Below are 26,331 nucleotides of genomic sequence, written 5' to 3' on the forward strand. Positions count from 1 at the left end.
TGTCTATTGTCTTGTGCAGTCTGGGAGATGATTGAATGTTAGGGTGGGTACAGATTCCTCTGCGGTGGGGTCGGGTGGGCTGCCCCGGGTCCTGTGGGGCTGGGCAGTCCTGCTGCCATAGGCCCTGATCTGGATGGGCCTGTGCTCTCTTGCCTTGGTGGGTGCCGAAGGACGGGGGTGCCAACTGGGGTCAGCGGGGGAGCTGGCCCCAGGGAGGGGCATCTTGCTCCTCCCTTCTTTTCCTCCCCATCCCCGGCTGCCTCCCTCTTCCCGCTCCAACACACCCACCCACACAAGCAGGGCCTTGGGGTGCGGTTGTGTCACCAGGGTGCAGGCTTATCTCCCCTCACCACACTCCCTGCCAGTGACTGATGCCCTCAGGGGTCGGTGCGTTGGTTGTTCTTGGTGTCCGGGGCTGGGCCCTCAGGTATGTACCAGCTCACTCCCGGTGACTACTTGGCGGGGCCTGGTGCCTGTTGCTCGGTCAGGCCTCTCTGGGGCAAAGGGGGCCCTCGGGCCTCCGGCCTCTGGGCCTGCGGCTCGGTTCACTCTGGCACAGCTGGCTGCCGGCAGAGCCGGTGGGCACGTCACTGCAGCCCCCTCTGGCTTCTGCTCCGTGGCTACTGGGTGACCCCTCATCTGGGGCTCTCCTCAGCTCTTCCCAGGAGGGTGGCACGCATGCCCCTCCGGTGGTCCTCCTTGGGCTCTCGCACTCTGGGGCCTCTGGATGTCTGGAGCCTGGATCTCCTCCATGCCTGCTTCATGCCCTGGGGGACGGGGCTATGGCTCTCTACATCCTCTAGCAGACCATTACATGGGGAAACCTTTTGAATACAAGCGCGCTGATCCACACAGGTGTGCACACGGGTGTTCACTGTTCATAGACATAAACTACACCTCTATTGGCTGCTACTTCCAAGCACATTGTGCGCTGTCGGTCCTGCGTGCTGCACAACAACATTGAATATTTAGTATTTACTGCTGTTTACACTTAGCTAGATTAATGCGATGGTGTTGTGTTTAGTATGTTGCTCTGTTGTTTTTGCTTGTTTTCTCTTCTTTTTCTCTCAACAGGTGATCCAGCAGATTTTTTTCTCTTCTTTCTCTTTTTAAGTTTCCTTTCTCACTGTCCCTCTTCCCTCCTGTTTTTCTTGTCCTTCCTCTTTCTTTCTCTCTTTCCTATCCCTCAGTCATGTCTGTCCCGTCTGTAACAAGTGACAATAAAATAAAATAAATAATAACAACAAAGATCGATCAAAATGGATCAATACGGCAAGGCTGTGATGATCCATTTGGCAAAGTAAATCCATTGGGTCTCCTTGTTGGTCTTCAGACAACAATTCTGACGGCTAAAGAACCAAATGGGACAGGCAAAAAAAACCCCCCAAAAAACAATGCCTCCGCTCGTTTAGCTAATAGCCTGCATGCCATGTTTATAACTCTGCTAACTTCTGCAAGAAGGACACCAATCTCTTTTAATTTCTCAAGTGATGTTTGCTGTTGGCGAAGTTTGGCTTCAGTTGGTCTAACCCATCAACTATCACATGAGGAAGTAAGGAGGTGTCATATTCAGGAGTGGGTTGGCCAATTGTCTTGGCTCATGCATCATTCTGCTAGCTCTGCATCTGTAGCTTCTTGAGAATGCGATGCATCATCACCGTCTTGTCTAAGACAGATTTGCACAGCGGCTAAGAGTTTTTCATCAAAGCGAAATGTGTCATCAAGTATCCAGAATAAAAGATGCCATGTGCTCCCTCTAATTCCTCTTCCTGGCAAAGTAGACGGTCCAGAAAACATTTAGACTATTCAGTCTTGTCCGCCAGCTTGTATATCTGCACTGTCTCTACCATAGGTGTGCAAAATATAAGAATCATTTTATATATGTATAAATTGCATTTAATTGCTTGTCGTTTGGACAGAGCCTGCTAGAGAACCTAGAGACTTGCAGGCTAAGAAGTCGTGTATGTCGGGTCACGAATGTCTTTTATTGTGATTTTATATCCATGTGGTGGCGGGAAGCTGGAGCCACATTACATGACACACTGTTTTAATGGTTTCACAGTTCAGATTTGTCATCCAGATTGTTGTCTATAAATAATTACATCACATTAGCTCTGCAATAACAACTGATGCCAATTCACTGTCCAAAATTTAAACAGTAACACATTAGAAAAATTACACACTTAGAGACACTTGCTGACTTACTGACAGAATAATACCTTCATTTGAATTGACCTATGGAGTATTAATCCTTCGATGTCGACTTTTTCTGTTGTTTTGTAGCAGAATTGACACATTAATAGGGAATGCGAGCTGGTTTTAGGCCATCATGGTTAGTTTTACCCTACTGATGATGTGTTGTTGCAATAGTAAGTAAGCACTTTGAGTAGAAAAACGCTATATAAGAGCCAGTCCATTTACCATTTACAAGACGAAACAAAGGTCAGACATTTGGGTTACCTGCTTGACTGTAAATCAGGACCCTGCCTAGACACAGTGATACTGTGGCTCTGGGAATTTCTGGATGGTCTTGGATAACTGGCCGGTGAAGGAGAGCTGTTTGTAAAAAGTTCCTCTAAAAGGATCGATATGTAGGTCCGCAGGTAGGCTGGCTATGATGGTCATGTGCACCATCACACCACCCATTCAACGGGGGACTGACAGAGTCATAGTGTTTACATCAACCCTACCATTAAAATTACGACTCATCAAACTTTTTCCTTCTAATTTTGGTGACTCTGTATGAATTGCAGTTTCCTGTTCTTGGAGGAGGAAATAATGACAACACTCGTAAAATAGTTAGAAAATGTTCAAATCACCTGCCTAACACTTCTCAGTCCACTGACACGCCAGCACATCCAAATCACGTTTCATCTGAAACTGTGTAATGTGAGATGACCTAGTGGCAAGACGTCTCTGTTTCCGCTATTGTAACAGGTCTGTTACTGCAAACCTGCCCCATATGGACACTCAAAGTCAGATTTAATCACAATGAGCGTGTTACAGCTTGTCTGCATAGATTATTGTGATGGGACATACTTTCTCTAAAATTTCTGATCCTATCCAAGCACCACCTGACAGAGCAGCAGTATTCGATGCCCTGTGATTGGAATGGTCAGCTATTGCCCATAACAGTAAAACATATTGACAAGTGTGGTAAATTACTTTGTGCATCACGACAGAGACATCGCCTTTCTGAAGTAGCATGGCAATAAAAATGGCCAGACTAGTTAGGAGCTAGAGAATCCACCAACCCCGTAGAGAGAAGCGTACACGAGTTCCACACAAGACAGAAGGAGACACAGACAAAGTGGATTTCAGTGTCATTTTATTGTGAAAACAGGATAAACCACGGGTCACGCTGCTGTAGGATCCACCCCACTCTCCCACACAGTGTACATTATTCATTATTCATGATTTTGGAAAGTACCCCTGAAAATGAACAGAGTAAAAGAGCACAGCGAGAGGCTGTCCCACGAGGAAAAGCAACATATAGAAAATTTGGGTGTGTTGCCACGGTAACGTGAGCAGGGAAGCAGTATGGGCCGGTATCTAGGAATAAATAAATAAATTAATGGTACATGTTGGAATGAGGGTCTCGACTTCCTGGAGCAGTGGTAGCGCGCACACACGTGCACAAACTCCACTGACGCATAGCTCTTTGATACAGCACACATGGTGAAAACGCTGATGATATGGAATAACGCAGCATCACACACTGATCGTTTAAATTAAAAGGTCACCCACACATTACAGCGCAACATCCGTGCCACCTGGCAGCACGGGAAGCAGCTGGAACCACGAGAGGTGTGGGGCCTCTGCTGAAGGACGTACACAACGTCAGGGCGACACACAGACACGTGAAACCTGCTTGGACAGGTCATGCCCATGCTAATGCTAACTGATTTGAAAACGTGCCTAGATGTCACTGAGCATGCGAAGGGCAGGCCTACTCAGGCTCTCGTCTAACTTTTCAAACACATTAAGATCACTTATAATAAACACCATCTCAGTTTATTATAACTTGGGTTGTTAGTTTTGGAGTCATTGCTATTAAATATTTATTGGCAAGAGTAACAGTGTTACAACCAAGTTAACTATTTGCATCTTAAACAGGATCAATAACTGGGAAAAGATGGTTACGTTTTTTGGAAATCTGACTTTACTATGTAGGTACCATTTTCGGCCTGTATACTTCATAAACACTTTAGAAAGATTTACATTTGATAGTTAATTTTGTGCAGTTATATTTAGCAAAGTTTTCAGCTGTCAGAATGTTAGCTTGTTCTGGTGCTAGTTGGATAACAAATCTGTGCTGTACATACTCATACTATTCTGCTCTGCTAGTTGTTGGGATTGTTACAGATATTTTGGCTGAGTCTGCTGCTGTTTGACCTAAAAATAAAGTGGTTTAAGTCTAGAGACCAGTCGCACCCATCTGGCAACATCTGTTTGCGAGGGGAAAATGTGTATTCCCCAACCAGTTGGCAAGTGGTTGCTGGAAACTGCTGGCAGCCACTGGGTGAAGTCAAAAAAACTCCAACTGTTTTCCAACCAGTCAGGGAATACCCACGTTTCTCTTGCAACCAGCGGCTCACTTAGAGGCCTACAACACTGAGACAGTCGATTTTATAGCGACTGCCAACAACTTCCAAGTGCACCAACTGGTGGGGGACAAAATGTCCACAACTTTTTCATCCTTTGACTGCTCTGACTTGTGTGTCTTTAACACTATCCTGTTGTGGTGATACTGGTATTACCAGTTTGTTGGACAAAATACTCCAAATAATCCAAGCTGTAATAAACTGAGCAGCTTCTGACGAACGCTCATTTGTTTGTAGTTTTCAGGATCATGTCCGTCCCACAGATTTCTAAAAATAAAGCTGAAGTCATACCTGATGGGGTCACTTCTTTATTGCAGGTATGAGTAAGGTTATAAATGAGCATGTACGCCTTCTGTCCTAATGTGACTGCAGGAAATAGGTGTTCACTGTGTCTCTGTGTCGCCTCTGAATGAAAGGCACAGAAAAATGAGAGTAGTAGTGTGTGTCTGTGTGTGTATGTATGAGGCAACCAAAGTAAGTCATAAATATCACATACAAACGTCACAGCTCAAAAAATAACAGCAGAATGAATGACATCATGTTTGGACTGTACAAAAATATCCTGTGCTGGGACTCAGATATGTCTGACACGACACAGGCAGAGGACAAATGTAAGAAATCATCCTGGCTTTGTCCTTCTGTGCTGATGATATGATGCTTATTTCCAAATATGGTGTCTCTGCTGATGAAAAGTGTCCCCACAGAGAGAGAGACTGAAACTAAAATTAAATAAACTTCAATTGTATCTTCTACCTTTATAATCAGCTCTTTTTTAGCATGTTAACAATCTGAACTCTGAAAGTAAAAAACAAATAAATGACCTGACCAAATAAGTGTATTTACACTAAAAGACTTAATCTGCTGACATCATCACTGACAAAGAGTCCTCTCAGCCTTTGGGACAATCCAAGGCCAGGTGTTGCACCGTGTCTCCTGTTTTCACTCAGAATGACAGAAATGCTCAGCTCCAGCCTGCATAGCTGAATGTCACTAACAAATACGTCAGATTATATTAGATATGTCCATCTTTTACACTGTGTATATCATGAGCCAGGCACACTGACACCCACTCCAAAGCACAGAACTGAGTCAGGATTCCATTTGAACTTTCTACCATCAAATTTACAGGAAATTTCACTTCAAACACAATTTTTCTGCTTCTGAAACGATTCTTTCTTGTATTTACAAAATCTGGGTGTCAATACAATAAAATAAAAATAAAAGTAAAGCAGAAAAATGACATCATCTACTCATCCTCAAGAGGAAAACTGCTGTTAGAAGACAGCAAATGTGTAGTTCAGTCTAAAAGCAGACGTCGTTCAGAAACAACATAAATATACCCACTAGCTAGTCCTCAATATAGACACAACTATGGAGGAAAAATAACTTTAAATGTTGCTGCTTGTTTGTAACTGAGAGACTGAGACAGCGTCTCAGGGCTGCTGGAGTCCCCGTGGGCTTTTTAAAGCAGCTCTGTTTGCTTAAGCAGGCTGCGTTTTCCTGCATGGACAGTACTGATCACTGACACTGAGCCTTTTTGTTCTGGTTTTGTTTTTAAACCAGGGGGCCACTGGTTTAAAAACCAGTAGGAGGAGAGAAACCGGAGTGCGAAGAGAGACCGCTGTAATGGCTTGTTTGCAGGTTAAGAGGTCCTTTGTGCATTGTTTGTCTTTCATTCTGAGCGCTAAAAGAGCAGTTTAAACTGAGCTCTGACAGTGTGAGGTTCTGCCTGCTCGTGGCTTTCCCTATAACTGCTGAGTAAGACGCTGCGTGGCATTAACCTCAGCAGCAGTGCTGGTGTGTGTCTGTGTGAGTGTATTTGTGTGCGCCTGACCCAGGAGGAGGCCCAGATGAGAATATAACCATTGTTTCTGCTGGAGGATGAGGACCGGGGCGACAAGCCAGCCCAGTAGACTCTTTCCTTTATTAGAGCCAGATGTCTGTGGGTGTTAAAAAGGAAAACTAAGGCTGTTTGATTCGAACCTCCAGACACAGGCATGTGCACAAACGGACACCAGCAATGAGTCCAAAGCAACAAGAAGGGATCTGCAGCTAAAACATCCAGCCCGAGGGGGAAAAAGGCGTATGTGTAATCTGATTTAGGTGTGCTGACTAACCAGGGGTCATAATGAGACAGTTTTCAAGCAGAGTGGACCTGGATTTATTCTATCAGAAAGAAAACATCATACTGCAACTCCAAAGAGTTAGGGACTCAAAAACCATCAAAATCCTTAATGAAGTACAATCAGTAGTGTTATATATATATTTACGCTTGTTTTGCTAATCTCTCAGGATGAGATCAAACTTAGTGATCAAGCCTGAGCTGTGATAACCCTACTGTCGCCACGTCGCCACCGCTGGAACGCTCTCGTCACAGCCAAAGATTTCACATTTTGAGGGTCTTTACTTTGCAACCTAAAGCACCTCGAGGCGATTGTTGTTGTTGTTATTTGGTGTGATACGAAAACATGGAAATATCCTGAATTGAATTAAATTGACTATATTAACCATAATGCCCCCTCACACAGATCTGCTGACCTCCCTGAGCCTGCTTCTGCTGGAGGGTTCTTCCTGTTAAAAGGGAGTTTTTCCTTCCCACTGTCGCCAAAGTGCTTCAAAGGCAGTTGTTGTTCTCTCTATTATTCTCAGGTCTTTACCTCACAATATAAAGTACCTTAAGGTGAATGTTGTTGTTGTGATTTGGTGCTATATAAATGAAATATTCTAACGCTGTGAAATTAATTTGAAGCTGGAGTGGATTAAAATGTACAAACTGGTGTAAAACACAAAACGACTCCCTCTGTCACTGTAGTGTGTGACGGGCAGCCCATCCTCCCTCCTGTGTAGTTATTGACATTACACAACATTAATCACACCACAGGATCCTTTCTCTGTTATGTTGATTGTTGACGTGTCTTCTTTGGGATGTCCTAAATGGCAATGATGTGTACTTAACAGTGACTGTGGGTCTCGGAGGCCCTCAGCCATTTTGGCACCAAACGTCTGACAATAGAAATGTAAAAAAACATAAATTTTGAATGATCTGAAGCACAGAAAGACAAAGCCAATGGCCAAAAATGTACCACAAGAAATGAAAATGCTGACAGTCAGAATGACAGAACAAAAGTTTGAACTTCTCTAAAGTGTCCTAAATGTTTTTCAGCCCAAGAAAATAAAATATTAAATTCTTTCCATCTTAGTTTCAACAACAAAGCAAATTAAATAATCTTTTCATTGCTGCTCGCAGCAGTGATTCATAAGACAATAAAAACAAATAAAGCATGAAGACGAGAAAAGAGGATCATTTACTGAAAAACAGGTTTGGTTGTTGGAGCAGGGGCACGTCCACGAAGCTCCGCTATGCAGGGCATGGCGGTAATGAGACTCAGCGCCTTTAACCCTTTAACAGCCACACAGGCCGTCTCTTGTCTTGTAGGTTAGAGGCAGGCCGGTGCGCCCACTGAGCGAATCCTGTACCTTTCCAGACACGTTCTGTAGCTCAAAGTATTAAGGATGCTTGGTGTTACAGGCAATGATACGTAAGCACTTCACTGCTGTGGCAGAAGGGCCGACAAACTAATGTTAGAAACCAGTGACAGCGAGCTGTCGGCTGCACCGCCACACTACTAATGTGGAGGTTTTGAGAGTGGAATCGTAGCCATCAACTGCAGTAATCCTCGAGGTGGTGATGAGGCAGTTTCCCTCTCAGCTGTATGAATCTAATGAGAGCAAGCATGATGGGTACTGGCTCGCCACGCCGAGAGCTCGGTGGAAGATGTGAAGTGTGCCTTACAATTTGGCGGAGTTTCTATATTGATCAGAAGGAGGGGGAGACAAACTTAGCTCCCATAATGCTTTGGGGTCAGGGCACGTGCGAGGACGCTGTTTTCTTTGCAGAATCTGAAGCAGCCTAATTTGTCAGCAGTTTGCTTAAACGTGTAGGGAACAACATCAGGAGAATCCCTCATCCAGTCCATCCTCTGAGGATAACAACCATGAAGACCTGCTTCACCCACACATTTCAGTCCTTGCATGCGTCTAGTCCATTTAGCCCACATCCCTGTCCAGTCGGTGCTGACTGAACATCCTCTGAATTATTCCCAGAAACTCACACACCTCCGGCACCTGTTTACACATCAATTTTACAGTTTTTTAAATCAAGTTTGTTCCCATAAAATTCTGCCCTCCGCTCATTTCCTTTTATCTGTTTGACCGAATCAGCCGCTCTCAGAGTCCCATCTCTGTCCACCATTACTCCAACCTCAGGTAGCTGGGTATGGAGTAGTTGAACATGAGGAAGTCTAACTTGTAAAGCTGGTAGAGCTGGATCTGCTGCTGAGTGCTGATATTGCTGAAGAACTGAGCCGTCATAGCATCCGTGGTACGAGTGGACTTGGCGTAGGTCGGGAAGCGCAGGGAGTCACCTACACCCACCAGCTGCAACAGGTAGTTTGCATCCTCCTCCAGTGTCTCATACTTGCCCACCATGTCATAGTGGATGTGACACGGGTGACAGAGCTGGTACACAGTCTGCCAGTGCTCGTTGAGTCCGTCCCGCTGTGTGGCCGGGTCCACCAGATACTCAATGAACTCTTTGAATTTGACATCAGCCCCGTTGAGCAGGGCATCCTGCGTGGCGTTCTTGCGGTAGCGGCGGATGATTCGGGTGCCAAAGCGCTTGTGGAAGGATGAGTTGTACTTGAGGGTGAACTTGTTGCGATATGCAGAAACCAGCCTCTCGAAGGGCTCACGAACAAAAAGGAACTTGAGGTAGTTCTTGAGGCGGTGATTGATCTCGGCAATGCTGTACTGATTCAGTGTCTTAAGGTTGGAGGGAACGTGGGCTTCATTGGAAGGAATTTCCATTGGGTCACTGCGTGAGAGAGGCACGAGACAGTGAAGAACAACAGAAGCACTTATTTTCCTTCCTCTCTGTCTGTTCTCTAATTACTGGCTAATAGGTACAGTACCAAACTCACCTGTACTTGCCCCGGCCTGTAAGCACCATCATGACACGTTTCCAGTTGGTACAGGCCACCTTGGGGACATAGCAGTAGATAAGCTCATGGTCTTCATCCACCACGAGGTGTTTGAGGTCTCCGGGTGTCAGGACTCTCCGCTTACGACTCGATGCGCTGTAGACCCGACAGGCATCGACTACCTGATCCCTCCTGGCCTGGTGGAGGACAGCAGCTCCTGATAACTCCGTCTGAGAGAGAGAGAGAGAGACTACTGTGAAATTCAAATAAAAGGCTTCAGGAGGGTAAGTATAGCACAAGATGTGAACAGTCAGTGCCGCTGTTTTACTTTAATTATGTAGTTTACAGCACAGAGTTGAAAAGAATCCATGAGTAAACAATGTGCGATGTGCAATAAAGGTCCCTGAACAAACACTGGTTCCCAGCTCAAACTGGGTGGTTAGCCAACTTTCAGGATAATTACCAGATAAACCAATGAACCCTCTTTAGGCTGATGTAAAAAATAAATCTTTTTTTTTCAGCTGTGATTGATTGGGTTCAGCTAACCACAAGCTTAAAGAAGAAAAACTCATAGGGAATTGGAGCTTTTCATTGGCTAAATGAAAAGCTCCAATTCCCATGTTACTAGTGTGGACGTGTATGTCCCAGTGAAAGCCCGGCTGTAATCTGTGTGAAGGGATGAACAAAACAAACTAACAAAAATGAACTGCCTACTGGTTTTATTACAAGTTGATCTGATAAGGAATCCAATAATTAAATGCAACAACGCTTCATCATTAGCTAAACTCTGTGCAAGTCATTTGTACCAAATGTAACAAAATGTGACAATTGTGGGATTTTTGTTGACAATAATTGAACCCAAGAACGGGAACATACTGTATTAGTCACCAACATTCATATTTAACTCACTACACTAGTTATTGTAGCAGAATAATAAAATATTATTTCACACATTTGTTCTGAAACTTAAAGATGTTTTACTGCTCTTGGTCACTAACACGGCAGTGAGAAAAAGCAGAGCTGAGCACTCTACGACTGAAATGAATCAGAAAGAGGGCATGAGGCCGGATATGGAAAAGACAGGCAGTTAGATAGCGAGTTATCAATCTTAGGCTTTATTATCATACTCATCTCTTTATTCACTCTATCTTTTTGCCTTATTTGAGTCATTCCACAGACTGTGATAGAGATTAGTCCATGGGTGTGGAGGAAAATAATGATATTGGAGAATATTACAGATCCTGCGAGTTCAGTATGAGTGGCTCCAGTCGGTAATCATTTATCGGAGGCATATTTCACCGTCCCAGTGATGCCTGTGGTGAAGCGGACCGTGGCAGGAGAGAAAGGATGAGGTTACAGAAAGAAATGAGAATAGTAAGAGCAGTATGGAAGTTTTGCATTTTAGGGGCGGGAATGTTTGCTCGTGCCTCTTGATTATTTTTCCTCTGGGTCTACATTCCCCTGTAGGGCAGTGCTCTGGGTTCCTCACAGTATCTAAATTGATTTTACTGTGGCCTGCAGCCTTACCACTCTGTCCCACTCCACACAGCCATGGCCTTTCAGTGATACACTGTCAGGGGCTGAGAGGGTGGGAGAGATGCTGACATGAAGTAATGAAACAACACTGGGGCTAACAGGGAGTCTGTACACGAAGACAGCTTTGACTAAAGAGGTTTGCATGTGATTCTCTTTGATGCCAGCTTTCAAAACAGGTCTCCAAGTTTGCAGTTCATCACACGCACAGCTTGCTACGGCATCATGGGGAAAGCTTTTACAGTAGGGGATTGCACGATGTGCTCCTGTTATCCCGTAGCTAACAAGTCTACAACGATCCCAGCTGGGGCAAGAGGCGCGGTACACCCTGGACAGGCGACCAGTCTGTCGCAGGGCAAACACAACAGACAGTCACACCGACGGGCAATTATAATCATTTAACCCAACCCTACTAACTGCATGTCTTTGGACTGTGGGAGGAAGCTGGAGTACAGAAAGGCCCCGGCTACATGGGGGAGTCGGACCCAGGGACCTTCATGCCACCGTGCTGCCCCCCATAAGTCCATAAGACATAAAATCAGAATGACATCTATAAAATACACTTCTTGAACTAAACCAAAAAATAAAGTACTTACAATAGTTTTTTCTCACTAACTTTCTGTTCACTTATCTAGTGCTCAGTTCATTTAAGTATATCTCACAAAAATACTCTACATTTACTATTTTTTAACAGTTTCTTTGTAAAAAATGATGTGGACAGGTTTGCAAAGCAGTTTCATACTGTGAGTCACCTGGTGGTCCAACCTGTCTCCTGACAATTGTTTGCACAGCAGTGTCTCAGTTATAAGAAGCACACTGACTCACACTGACTCACACTGACTGGGCCTCAGTGTAAAACATTGCCAATTGGTTGTATTTTGGTTATATCCCTATACAAAAACACGCCCAGCACTTACGATATTTTGCAGTCAAATGTAATTTTGTTTAGTAAAAATAAATAAATAAAATACGTGCAAATCTTGCTCTCCCTGACCAAAAAATTACTTCCTGTCATCTTAGACAGCTCTGCACAAAACTACAATTTATTTTGAACTAAGATTTGCTTTTTTGCACAAGACACAATATTTTATTCCCACCAGAGAAAAATTAATATCTAGATCTCTTAAAAGAAACATTCTTCATTGGGCAAAGATAAAAGAGCATTTTCAAACATTGCTGTCTTTATTAGAATTAAAGCAATAGTGGGCGTCCTTTATTCCCATAGTTACTCCTGCTTTTGGGAAAGGGAAGTGGAGCTTTTTCAGGATGGACAATGAAAGTCTCCAGTCAAGATGAAGTGCTCCTTTTGTGCGTCTCCCACTTGTTTGCTCTTTTATGCATTTTGCAGTCCTCCTTATTCATGTTCATCAACTCCAAAGCATCAAAGCCCACTAAGGCATAAGAGCTCTTTGTTGATGAAACTCTTAAAGAAAAGGAAGAAGTGGGAGCATCAGGCTATAATTCCCTCAAATGTTGCAGCAGACATGCAACCCTCCATCTCAGCACAGTTTAAACTGTATTTAACTCCGGAAAAGAGACGAGGGGATCTTCTCAGGCTTGGCCTCAGTTTTCCCCTCATCTCTCTTCTTTCTCTGGGATCACTTTCTACCACTTATCTCATCTTTAGGCAGCCCTGTGAAGTCTCTTGTGGGGTTTTAATGAAGAGTGAGGACAGGGATGAAAAGCAGGAGGAGGAGATGAGATGTGGTGGAGGTCACTGACCTCTGGCCATGTCGAGCTTTTCCCATTGGACAGCAGACTATAGCACTAGCAAATATGCTTGCACATTTCTGCCCTGATACTTTGTGGACACAAGCTAGTGAAACGGCACCAAATAAGAGCCAGTGTCATAAAATGTCATAAAACCACAGCTATAAAAGTAGTTAGCCGAAGTTTGATCTCTTCCAATAAGAGCCTCAAACATCCAGCTCAGCAGTTTCTGCATGCAGGTATACTAGATGATGAATCACTTAGTGTTACAGACACCATGCACTGATATGGAAGTGAAGGTTTAGTCCCTATTTCTCTCTGGCAAACACCATCAAAACTTTGAGAAAATTGGGGGGTTGGAAATCCTTAATCCCACCATGGAAGTCATTGTCAGCAGCGTATCTGCAAACAGGGAAGGCTTTACTTCCTTATCCTGAGGTTTCGAGATGATGGGAAATGCACATCCTCTCCTTGTTGCACATTTGTTGTTAAAATGTGTGAGAAAGTGATGAAAGGGCAACATGGAGACTGTGTTTCAATATTTCAAGTCTTCATTTCCTCACCACGACTGTGTTATTGTCTCTGAAAGTTGTTATGAGTTTGAAATATCATCTGTGTATCAGCACTGAGCGGCTTGTCGCAGCAGTGGTAATGAATAGCTTCCTCCTAATCTGCTGATGATAGCAAAGAAAGAGATAAAGAAAGGAAGCCAGGAAGTGATGACTAAAGGACAGAAGAAACATATTCCAGTGAAAGTCTGTAAACTAGCTTACATACAAACGTAGATCCAAGGCTAAAGTATCAACAAAGCAAAGCAAGCCAGGGACGCAGGAAGTCTCAGGGTTACTCCACATCAGTTTGGTCACTTTGATTTGACCAAAGTCTGTGACAGAGCCTTCATCAGACTGTTAATTGGCTGCCTTGGCAGTAGTTTTATATACGTGTGCTATAACCTGTGTTTCTGTATTGTAACAAAGTTAAGACAAGTGTAAAATATTCTGAAAGCTAAAATAAAGATTGAACCAACCATATTTTCTATTTGACAGTAAATCATCTTCTGTTACTAATCAAACAGTTTTAGTACAGATTAGGTCTTAAAGACTTTTACTATGTAGCTAAAGATGACTAAAAATACACTTGAATGTTCCAGTTAGAGCTTGTGGTCATGAATTTTCATGGTGCAAAAGTAAGAAATTCACAATTTGTCTCATGTAATGACCTGAGGATGTTTCTTAAGCATAAGCTAAATGCTGAGGACCAAAAGGTTAGGGGAAAGAACAAAATGGACAAGGATGCAGCGAGTGAGAAGGAAAGACTATGACTTGACTGGCAAAGAGAGCTGGCTGATACGACTGGTGAAAAGGAGAGTGGATATACTGTGCGTGCAGTAGTCCAGGGTAAATAAGGGGGAGGCTAGGAGCTTAGGAGATGGACTCAAACTGGTCTACAATGGTGCCGACAGAAGGGGCAATGGACTTTAGTGGCTAGACTGACAGACTAAGTTAGAAAGGAAATGTACTAATGATTGAAGGGAGTGTGTTGAGGGGTTTGTGAAGAAAGAAAATAAGAGAGAGAGACAGAAGGATGGCAGTTAGTGAATCAGGAAGTGCAGAGGATGAGTAAGGACAACGTGAGGATGAAGAGTGGAAAGGTGGTTGGTCCTGATGACATACAGTGGACTTTTTTTAACACAATCTAGGAGGATGAAAAAATGCTTGAGGAATGGAGACAAAGTGCCAATTTTCAAGAACAATGATGATGTGCAGAGCTGTAGTAACTACAGAGAGATAAAGCTGATGAGCCATACCAAGAAAATATGTGAAAGAGTTCTTGGCGGGCTGATAATCAGTGAGCAGCGGTATAGCCATGCCAAGAAGGAGCACTACAGATGCAATGTTTGCTTTGAGAGTGTTGATGGAGAAGCACAGAAAAGGTCAGGAGAGCAGCACAGAGAAAGCATATGATAGCATGCCTGGAGAGGAACTGTGGTGCTGAAGGAATCAGGAGTGGCAAAGACTGAGGCTGGTGCAGCACATGTATGTGTGAGTATGTGAACAGATCTGTTTAAGGTAGGGATGGGATCACATCAGCAATCAGCTCTAATTCTTTGCAATGGCTGACAGATGAGATCAGACGGGAGTGTCTGCAGACTATGATCGATGACATCATGATCCGTAGTGACAGCAGGGAACAGATAGAAGACAACCTGGTGTGTTGAGGTATGCTTTGGAGAGAAGAGGGATGAAGAAGCAGTCTTACATATTAAACAAATATGTAAGACTGCTTTCTTCCATTTGCGCAACATCTCTAAAGTTAGAAATATCCTGTCTCAGAGTGACGCTGAAAAACTAGTTCATGCATTAGTCATGCAATGACAAATCCTGGTTTACTCCTAAACTCAAAAAGCTGTGGCTGGAAAAGAGAAAGGCGTTCAGAAGCGGAGACAGGGACTGCTACAGAGAGGCCAAGTACAGGTTCACTAAAGAAGTGGACATTGCTAAACATCAGCACTCTGAGAAGATGCAGCAGCAGATCTCAGAGAATGACTCGGCCTCTGTGTGGAAAGGTTTTAGGAATATCACCAACTACAAGCCTAAAACCCCCCACTCCACTGATGACTTGCTCTTGGCCAACACCCTTAACGACTTTTACTGCCGTTTTGACGAGCCAACAGGCAGCCTTCACACCTCCAACGGCCCCAACAATAGAGACACTTATTCCCCCACCTCTCCCCCCTCCATAGAGCCATCACCACCATCAAACACTTCACCTACAACACCCCCCTCCTCACCCCACACAAAGGGGGATTTCACACCACCTCCTCCCACCACTACTCTTCATATTCATGAAGCAGGTGTGAGGAAGCAGTTTAAGAATCTGAATGCTCGAAAAGCTCCCGGCCCAGACGGTGTGTCTCCTGCCACCCTCAGACACTGTGCAAACGAGCTGGCCCCAGTGTTTTCTGGCATTTTCAACTCCTCACTGCAGGCATGTCATGTGCCTGCCTGCTTCAAGTCCTCTACCATAATCCCTGTCCCCAAGAAACCAAGGATCACTGGACTAAATGACTACAGACCTGTGGCTCTGACATCTGTGGTCATGAAGTCATTTGAGCGCCTGGTTCTCTCCTATCTCAAGACCCTCACGGCCCCCCTCCTGGACCCCCTGCAGTTTGCGTACAGAGCCAACAGGTCTGTAGATGACGCCATCAACATGGCCCTACACTTCATCCTGCAGCATCTGGACTCCCCAGGAACCTACGCCAGGATCCTGTTTGTGGACTTCAGCTCTGCCTTCAACACCATCCTTCCAGACCATCTCCAAGGCAAGCTTTCCCAGATGAATGTGCCTGATCCCATCTGCCGGTGGATCACTGACTTCCTGACGGACAGGAAGCAGCACGTGAGGCTGGGAAAGAATGTCTCGGACTCCCGGACCATCAGCACCGGCTCCCCTCAGGGCTGTGTTCTTTCTCCTCTGCTCTTCTCCCTGTATACCAACTGCTGCACCTCCACCCACCAGTCTGTCAAGCTAATCAAGTTTGCAGATGACACCACCGTTATTGGACTCATCTCGGACGGGGATGAGTCTGCCTACAGGAGGGAGGTTGAACGTCTGGTGTCCTGGTGCAGCCACAACAACCTGGTGCTGAATGCCCAGAAGACAGTGGAGATTATTGTGGACTTCAGGAAGCACACAGCCCCACTCCCCCCCATCATCCTGACTGACACCCCCATCACCTCTGTGGACTCATTCCGCTTCCTGGGTACCACCATCACCCAGGACCTGAAGTGGGAGCCCACCATCACCTCCGTCATTAAGAAAGCCCAGCAGAGGATGTACTTCCTGAGGCAGCTGAAGAAATTCAACCTGCCAACACGGACGATGATGCAATTCTACACTGCAATCATCGAGTCCATCCTCACCTCCTCCATCACCGTGTGGTACGCTGGAGCCACTATCAGGGACAAACAGAGACTGCAGCGTGTTGTGCGCTCTGCTGAGAAGGTGATTGGCTGCAGACTCCCATCTCTGCAGGACCTGTACACCTCCAGGACACTGGGGCGTGCAGCTCGGATCTCAGCTGACCCTTCTCATCCTGGACACAGTCTGTTTGACCTGCTCCCCTCAGGCAGGAGGCTCCGGTCCATTCGCACCAGAACCTCTCGCCATAAGAACAGTTTCTTCCCCTCTGCTGTTGGACACATGAACAATAACCGTATGACTGTTCCCACCACTAACACATGACCCTACGCTGTGTTCACTGCATCATTCCATGTTTGGCACTGATCACCACCTGCACTCATGTATATATCATGTATATATCTATCTACTTAGCACTTTTAATTCTTATTCTTATTTTTTATTTTATTTATTTTTTTCTCATGTCTATTTAAGCGTTATTTATGACAGTATGTTTGCACTAAGCACCGCAGCAATTTCCTAATGTTGTAAACCTGCTCAACATTTGGCAATAAAACCCTTTCTGATTCTGATTCTGATTCTGATTCTGATTTATTACTTCCAGGCTGGACGACTGTAATTCATTATTATCAGGATGTCCAAAAAACTCACTGAAAAGCCTTCAGCTAATCCAAAATGCTGCAGCAAGAGTCCTGACAGGGACTAGAAGGAGAGAGCATATTTCTCCTGTTTTGTCTTCCCTTCATTGGCTTCCTGTTAAATCCAGAATTGAATTCAAAATCCTGCTCCTCACATACAAGGTCTTAAATAATCAGGCCCCATCTTATCTTAATGACCTTGTAGTACCATATCACCCTATTAGAGCACTTCGCTCTCGCTCTGCAGGCCTACTTGTTGTTCCTAGAGTATTTAAAAGTAGAATGGGAGGCAGAGCCTTCAGTTTTCAGGCCCCTCTTCTGTGGAACCAGCTTCCAGTTTGGATTCGGGAGACAGACACTATCTCTACTTTCAAGATTAGGCTTAAAACTTTCCTTGTTGCTAAAGCATATAGTTAGGGCTGGACCAGGTGACCCTGAATCCTCCCTTAGTTATGCTGCAATAGACGTAGGCTGCCGGGGGATTCCCAAGATGCATTGAGTTTTTCCTTTCCAGTCACCTTTCTCACTCACTATGTATTAACAGACCTCTCTGCACTGAATCATATCTGTTATTAACCTCTGTCTCTCTTCCACAGCATGTCTTTTATCCTGTCTTCCTTCTCTCACCCCAACCGGTCGCAGCAGATGGCCCCGCCCCTCCCTGAGCCTGGTTCAGCCGGAGGTTTCTTCCTGTTAAAAGGGAGTTTTTCCTTCCCACTGTCGCCAAAGTGCTGCTCATAGGGGGTCATATGATTGTTGGGTTTTTCTCTGTATCTATGAAGCGCCTTGAGGCGACTTTTGTTGTGATTTGGCGCTATATAAATAAAATTGAATAAAATTGAATTGAATTGAATTGAATTGAATTGAATTGAATAGAAGCAGGGCAGAATACATGTGTGTGAACGAGAAGACGACAGTGTGACAGCTGCAAGGAGTACAGGTAGTGGAGGTGGATGAGTTTAAATACCTGAGGTCAACCGTGTGAAGCAATGGACGACGCACAAGAGAGGTGAAAAATATGTGACAGAAGCACAGCAGCAAAAGTGAAAGGGGAGATTCATGAGACAGTAGTGAGACATAACAAAAGGCTGGAAATGGACAGACTGTCATTGGGAGTGACGACAACGGACAGGATTAGAAACAAGTGCATCAGGACGGCTCAGGCTGAGTGCTTTGGAGACACAGTTAGAGCAGCAAGGTTGAGACGGTTTGGGCACGTGCAGAAGAAGTAGACCACATGAATATAGAGGCTATGGGTGGGTGATGGTGGGGAGCCAGACGCTCCACTGTGGTGACCCCTAAGGTGCTGAAAGAGAGAAACTAATGCATTTGATTTATACCTCCCTTTGTTTAGAGAGGCATTGTTCATTCATGAAGTTAAGATTCTGCTCCTTATTGCAATTTATACGCTGCAACAGTCATTACTCCTGTGTACATTTAACCGTCCGATTTATTTTGTGTATGACTTGTGTTTTTGAAGACTTTACAGTGGGTGTGTGAAAAGAAGAAAGTCCAGTGTCGAGAGGGTGAAGTGCAGCAGCAACACATATCCTGTCTTTAGCTCAATGCTGCTTATTATCATAAGAATGCCGTTTCCGTTTTGTCTCCTAAAAATTCATCCGTCTGCGCTCCTCGTCTCGGGTCGCTGAGTTAGCTTCTCTCTCTGCTTGCCAGCTGTGAAGACAGCTAAACAAAGATCAATAGGATTCATCAAAGCACCTCTCTGTCACACACACTGAGCACTAAAGGCAGTCTGTGTCTGTGCGCACAGGCTGGCATTCATAAAGCAGGCAGGCATAAAGCTGCCAGTGTGCCACAACTGTACCAAATAACACCTGATTTGCAACCATAGAGCTTAACGGGTCGCTGCATGAAAGGTAACAAGGCTCTGCTCTGCTATGAAAGCTTTATGAGGCAGATTCATCCTTTCCAATAAGACCAGCAGTACATGGACTTTTCCACTATGTCATTTATGAGAAGTCCAGTAGCTGCTGAGGAGAAACTGGGCCAGTCATCATGACACAATAACCGCCTGCAGCCACGGAGACACCGACTGGATCTGAGGAAAAGTTTTTCTTTACCTGTATTTTTCCAGTGGGATAACTGAGAACACACTCTTTTTCTGAAGGACTCTGCTTCATATTCATTCCTCATACATTCATACCTAGAAAAAGAGCACAGCTGTCTACTGAGCTGCTCTGAAGGAGGAGTAGGCAAATACTGCAGAAAATAATGAGCTTAATGTTAAATAATTGATTGTAAAGCAGAATGTTTGTAATGCTAAATTTGTTGAGTCTTGCTGGCTTTTATACACAGACAGCACTCGGGCGTAGCTGCTGATAGCAGCTTCATTCAAAGTAGCAAGTGTGACTGTTACAGTGTAACTGGATACATTTTAAATACATTTTAGCCCTCTCTGTCTCTGCGACACTGAAACTGGAAAATCAGATCAGTCTAAAATGAGTTTGTTTTTGATGCTCTTGTCCCGCTTTGATGTTTTATGGAAAGCTGTGGTCGTGGTTATTACCTTCTTCAGTAAAGTGTTGAGCTACAACAGCAACTTCAAGTCAACAGCTCTCAGGGAAATGTAAAACATTTATATGAGGCATGTTTCCCACCATCAGTGATATTCTGTGAGTCTAACTTTGAACTCTGTGACTCTGTTGTGCAGATTCAGAGGATTTCAGTGGCAAACTGAGAACAAGAACCCCTCGACCTTGTATCCTACTAGCTGGATACGATCAGTTAACTAACTCACATACATTGGCTCCTGATGATTCTGACATATTTACTGATGTCATGCCAATCTGCCTGCCAGCCTCATATTCAGTTAACAAATTGCACTTACTTACCACAGGTGCCTGAACTCGACTGCTCTGTTTTATCTCAAACATAGCTGGTGCAATGTTTAAATACAGAGCATCACAAAAGCAGCCTTTCTAAGCTACAGCTTTAAATCTGTGAATCTACTGATTCATGATTTTTGTGCTGACGCTGTTGCATAAGGGCAGTGTGGGAAGGCCATGAATGGAGACAGTGTTCATGCCAGGGGCTAGAAGCACTGAGCTTTCCTGCCAGGTGCCATCAAGGTCAAGTAAACATGCAAACACACACAGATACATGCTCGCTATGATGCTACTTGCTGCAGGGTTCACTTCTTAACACATTCGCAGTAGCAGTTAAAAGTACTGCTAATAAAGTAAAAATAATCTGGGAATCCCCAAAACACCACCCTGAGCAGCAGTCAGTCACAGGTGTTTCATTAGAGGCTACAGTTTGACACACAGCCCTGGATGTTTATCTGTAAAAGCAGCAGTGGAGCCTGGAGGCCTCGCCTTCACTGAGCTGTTAACAGACCATCATAAGAATTTAACTGGCAGAGGTTTTTATGGAGAGTCTTTAGTGTCTTGTGACGATCTGTAGCTTTTCAACCCTAACAGTGTTGTAACTCTGGGGGTAGGCACCGAGTCCTTCTCATGCATGCATGTGACAGGAGGACAGGAGGTTAGTGAACTCTGCAGCATGGTCATTTCATGCTTTAAACTCCAGGATATCCGACACCTGGGTAAGGCCGGCCATCCCTATCCCACGGTAACGTTAAACCGGCAACCTGAGCCCGGAGACAGACCTCCTTCACAGGTGAAAGCTAACCCACAAGGACAGAGAATAGTCTTTACACTTTATCTCTGATGTCAGCCCAACGTTTTAAAGTTCATGTGAAGAACATGACAGTGTCCGCAGATAGATAAAGCTCTATTCAGAGAGCAGGGTTCAGTATGAAACCTATATGTGATGTGCATGTACATGTTATACTGTAAACTCTTTGGATGTGCAAAGGTTTTATGCTGTGGACACCTGCTCTGCCAGCTGATTGGTTTTTACCTGATGAGGAAAAATGAAACACACAAGGGAGAGTGTCGATTTTAGTTTGTCGGCCTGTAGAAGAACCACTGACTGCTTAACAGAGTGAAAGCAGAGAGTATATCCCTGTTTTTTTTTTAAAAACAGCTATTGGATTTATCAACATTTAATCTGAATGGATTCAGAAGTTAATGACTAATAATGCATTGCTGTGACTGTTAAAACGTGAGCCTTAAAAAGGTTTTACTCATATTTACTTTGTTATTTATGTTCCTCTCTGGATACGTGCTCGTGGCCTCGTAATACAGACGTCTGTTTTACTTTCCAGGGTTAAAATGCAACAAAGAGTTAAATTAAGCAGGCGGCGCAGTGACATGAGAGAATGAAATGAACCCGGAGGCCGTACATTTGTGCAGTGATATGTGTTTACTGTATATGTAGAACGTGTGCGCTGATGTACATCTCTGGATCAACAGTGTGTTGTACTTAAATATACACTTGTGTAGAGAACCAGCGTGTGTCTGTGTGACTAAACAGCAAAGAGAAAAGTGTGGGGTATAATCATAGCACCAAAGACAAGATAATGACAAAGTGCTCTGACTTTCCCTCAGTGCAAAGTTTCTTCTTCCTCTCATGAGCACTTTACTTTTTCTCTCTGCATCGTGTGTTTCACCCCTCAGGGAGAAAAAAATCAGAAAAGAGACGTCGAAGGAAAAAATGAGAAATAGGATTTCAATAAAAGCCAGTGACAACTATATTCTCTTTTCTGTTTGTTTTGTTTGTTCGAGTTTGTGATTTGATGGGCTCAAACGCAGCAAACAAGAATTTGTTTGGGTTTAGACGTCTACATTATCAAGAAAATTATGCACTGTTAACTCTGCTGCAATCAGTGTAAAGTAGAGCTGCTGTGGTATCAGTCCAGTCCTGATTTTCAGATAGATAACACTGCTAAAGCTAAGCTCTGAGATTCCTTTGGTTTTAATGTAAGAACATGCACTCAATGGTCACTCAAAATAAGCGTCAACAGTTATTATTTTGGTAGAAAAGTGAAAATAAAATGATATACAATGTACAATTTCCAAAATAACAATAATAATAATAAAAAAACAGTCCTATTGAGTTCATTATTTCAGTTTGTCCTTTTTGGTCATTAGTCAGGATTGTTTGTTAATTCCGTTGCTTTTTTATTTGCTTTGAATAGAATAGAATAGAATAGAATTAGACTTTATTGTCATTGCACATGTCACAAGTACAAGGCAACGAAATGCAGTTTGCATCCATCCAGAAGTGCTTTAGCCATGATATAGATATATTACAAAATATATATTAGCAATAATATGGGTCTGTTTTAGGTATGAGGGTACAAAAATGGGTCTATTATGGGTATGTTACAATGTACACGGTATGAAGGTATGTTATGAATATGCTATAAATATAAGTATGTACCGGCTGTAGTGGGTATACAAGCTATGTACAGGCTATGAACAGGATATAAATATGAAACTATACAGAAATATGCAAGTTATAAACAGTTGTAAACAGTTGTAGAATTATAATTATCGTATTGTACAGAATGATTGTTTATACAGAATTATACAGTAGCAGAAGTACAGTACAGAAGCTGCTCACACGCTCCACAGCCGTCCCTTTAATGTGGATGGGTGGATGTGGGTCAGCATTCCTCCTGTAGTCCACGATGAGCTCCTTGGTCTTCTCGGTGTTGAGCAGCAGGTTGTTGTTGTCACACCACTCAGCCAGACGATCCACCTCATCGTTGTCGTTGATGAGGCCAATCACCGTGGTGTCATCTGCAAACTTAATGATGGTGTTGGAACCATCAGCAGGTCTGCAGTCGTGGGTGAAGAGGGAGTAGAGGAAAGGGCTCATCACACAGCCTTGTGGTACACCGGTGTTCATTGTGATTGTAGATGAGCAGCGGTTATCCAGCCGGACATGTTGGGGCCGGTTGGTCAGGAAGTCCAGTAACCATTCACACATGAGGGAACTGATGCCCAGGTCTGTCAGTTTCCTGATGAGTTGTGAGGGGAGGGTTGTATTGAATGCTGAACTGAAGTCTATAAACAGCATTCTGGCGTAGGTGTTGTTGTTGTCCAGGTGTGAGAGGACAGAGTGCAGTGCGATGGAGACTGCATCCTCTGTGCTCCTGTTCTGACGGTATGCGAATTGGTGGGGGTCCAGGGTGGGGGGGAGACAGGATTTGAAGTGTGCTAGGACCAGCTGCTCTAAGCACTTAGTGATGATGGGGGTGAGTGCTACTGGGCGGTAGTCATTGAGGCAAGATGGGTTGGAGTTTTTGGGTATGGGGACGATGGAGGTGGATTTGAAGCAGGCCGGTACCACAGCGTGGGCCAAGGACAGGTTGAATATGTCTGTGAGCACTCCTGCAAGCTCCCCAGGACACGCTCTGAGAACACGCCCGGGGATGCCATCAGGACCTGCAGCCTTGTGGACATTGATCCTGCTCAGCACCGCTCCTACATCGGTGGGGGAGAGAGTCAGTGGGTGGTGGTCCGGCGTCACGTCTGCTTTGGTTGTGGTTGTTGGGTTCCCTCGCTCAAAACGATCATGAAAGTTGTTGAGCTCATTGAGGAAGGAGACATGAGAGGGTTTGGTGGTCCTGTAGTCTGTAATGGTCTGGAGTCCTTGCCACATGCATCGGGGTTGGAGTTGGAGAAGTGTTCTTCTACCTTCTTTTTGCAATGGTGTTTGGCTTTTTTGATTCAGTGGTTTGGTTTGGTGGTCCACTTGATCCACTTGGTCCACTTTGGTTTGGTGGTTTGTTACCACTTTGGTGCTTCTCAGGAGAGAAGAATGAGTTTCTTAAACAAGAGTTCAGTTCAGTCTGGGCATAGGCTCGCCATCTCCATCCGGAGAGAATCCAGGAATCTGTTCCAGTTGCTTTACACCAACACCAACAAAGAAACCTAGCCAAGATGAGGTATCAGCGTGAACGTGGCAGGGGACACAACCACACGGCCCCTTCTTGCTCCTGCTCACATCAACAAGACGACCGATAGTTCATTATGGACGTCTGCAGCCTGTTTCATTTACTTTTCAAAGTGCAAATACTCTCAATACTTAATACATGATGGCTGGACTAATATCGTTTCTACACAAATGACAGTATTATCGCCTATCGGATGACTGCAGAAAAGCAAATTTTTTACAGTCACTGGTCTGGCCCTAGTCCCCTCCGCTAACAGGGAGGCGGGGTTTATGACCTATACTGCAGCCAGACACCAGGGGGCGATAGAGACATTTTGGCTTCATTTTGGGGAGCTGGTAGGTCATCCTTTTCTACAGTCGCTGCACTGATCGCTAACCGTGAAACGGAGAGGGTCACAATTCCTTTTTTCAAAATAAATATTTTTCAAAGTAAACGACTGCAAATGCATTAATAGAGATTGACAGACCACGTGACTTTCGCGCATTGCATGCCGGGAACTCGTGGCAAAACAATCCAAGTACCGCATCAAATGCAAGCATTTGCAGCACCGCAAAACGTTCATTCTCCGGTTCCAATACCTTCTTGCTTTTTCTTTGCCCCCCAAAAAAGTTATGTACAAAACGAAGGAGAACAATGCCGGTCCGTACAAAGACAGACTTGATGAAAAGTCAAAGAAAAGATACGAGGAAAAAATCAAAGGAGTGAAAGGGTCAGACCCTTACGAGCACACAGAGTGGACAAAAGACGTTAGCATGCTGCCCAACTTTCACCACGCTCAGATTTATAATTATACGGTTCTTGGAGTGAGTGCATACACTCATGAAGTTTAGTAACTTCAGGTCACTGCAACAAGCCCAGGTACAGTTTACCGACGGATGGGTGCAGGACCTTGAAATGCACCGTGTAGAACGAACGACCATCGTACGAACAAAGTTTACCAGTCTCACAAATCGTCTTCATAAATACACATTCGTTAACCGTTTATTAATAGGACCTTTGAGCTCAACGGTAATTAATTAGTAGTGGAAATAATTTCTGGTTCGCATTACAGAAATGTGGCAGTGACAATAATACTGTATGCTGTAATCATACTGGGCTATTAGTGATACAAAACAACTGTTTTACCCTGTGAATAAAAGTATATGTTTTTGTCAATGCCCCATGGTAATAACAGAAGCGAAACGCAATATTGTGTCAGGACAATTCACTATTTATGCACAATAAACAAAGGAGCATAGCGCCACAATTTCTGTTCAGCGCCAGACTTGCTTGTAACCTATATCACCAATTATGTTAAGAAAAATGACGTATTAACTACAACAGCAGACTGAGCTTTGTGGGAATGCTTGGAGCAGACTAACCTGTGAGCTGGAGAGTTCTGGGACGTTATATTTGCTCTTTGAATGGCTGCAATCCAGGCCATCCGTCGCCTCTTTGTTACTTCGGAAACACGGCTCGAACAATTTCTCTTCAACGACGTAATCCGATAACAACCGATCTCTTTACCCGTCGGCTTCCCGTGGCTGTCATGCGACCGGCTATTGCAGTTAATAGTACAACAGCTTCTTGCCATTTTTTGTGTTTCTTTTTATCGCTGTGTAACTGAGTTCAATTGAAAGCCTGTGTGCGCTAGTACCGCTTGCCACGCGTTCCCAGAATCCTTTGCTGTTTTTACCCCTGAATGACGTCACATTTTCAATCTCTATATATATAAAAGGAAGAGAGAAAGGAAAAAAAACGTTTCTCTACTCTGTTACACTTGGTAATGCAAATATGTTATCAGCCAATCACATGAAAGCAGCCTCGGTGCATTTAGGCTTGCAGAAAGGGTCGAGTTGACTTGCTGAAGTTCAGACTGAGCACCAAGCAAATGGTTTAAGTGATTTTTAACGTTGTGTTGCTGTTGGTACCAGACATACTAATATGAGTAATTCAGAAACTGCTAAACTGCTGGGAATTTCCCAAGCAGCCATCTTTAGCATTTACAGAGAGTGCTTCGAAAAAGAGAAAATGTCCAGTGAGCAGCAACTTGATGGGTAAAATGAGCTGATTGAATGAACTGAATCTATCCCATGAAGAATAAGGGCAATTCTAACCCCACACTAACGAGGTGT

General features: G+C 44.2%; 1 protein-coding gene across 2 annotated transcripts in view; it reads right to left on the reverse strand.

Annotated features, from left to right (window-relative positions):
• Positions 1 to 3,311: 3,311 nt before the first annotated feature.
• Positions 3,312 to 26,331, reverse strand: part of chst11 (carbohydrate (chondroitin 4) sulfotransferase 11) — a 106,655-nt gene continuing 83,635 nt past the window's right edge. For both annotated transcript variants that reach the window (XM_084910997.1, XM_084910996.1), the window contains exons 3-4: positions 9,584 to 9,813; positions 3,312 to 9,477 (exon numbers count right to left, since the gene is read on the reverse strand). In XM_084910997.1, coding sequence (XP_084767123.1) covers positions 8,856 to 9,477; positions 9,584 to 9,813 — 852 coding nt within the window. In that variant the 3' untranslated portion in view covers positions 3,312 to 8,855. The remainder of the gene's footprint in view (positions 9,478 to 9,583; positions 9,814 to 26,331) is intronic.

This window comes from Perissodus microlepis, chromosome 17, assembly GCF_051167445.1.
Source record: "Perissodus microlepis isolate ML-2025 ecotype Zambia chromosome 17, ASM5116744v1, whole genome shotgun sequence".
NCBI classification, from domain to species: domain Eukaryota; kingdom Metazoa; phylum Chordata; class Actinopteri; order Cichliformes; family Cichlidae; genus Perissodus; species Perissodus microlepis.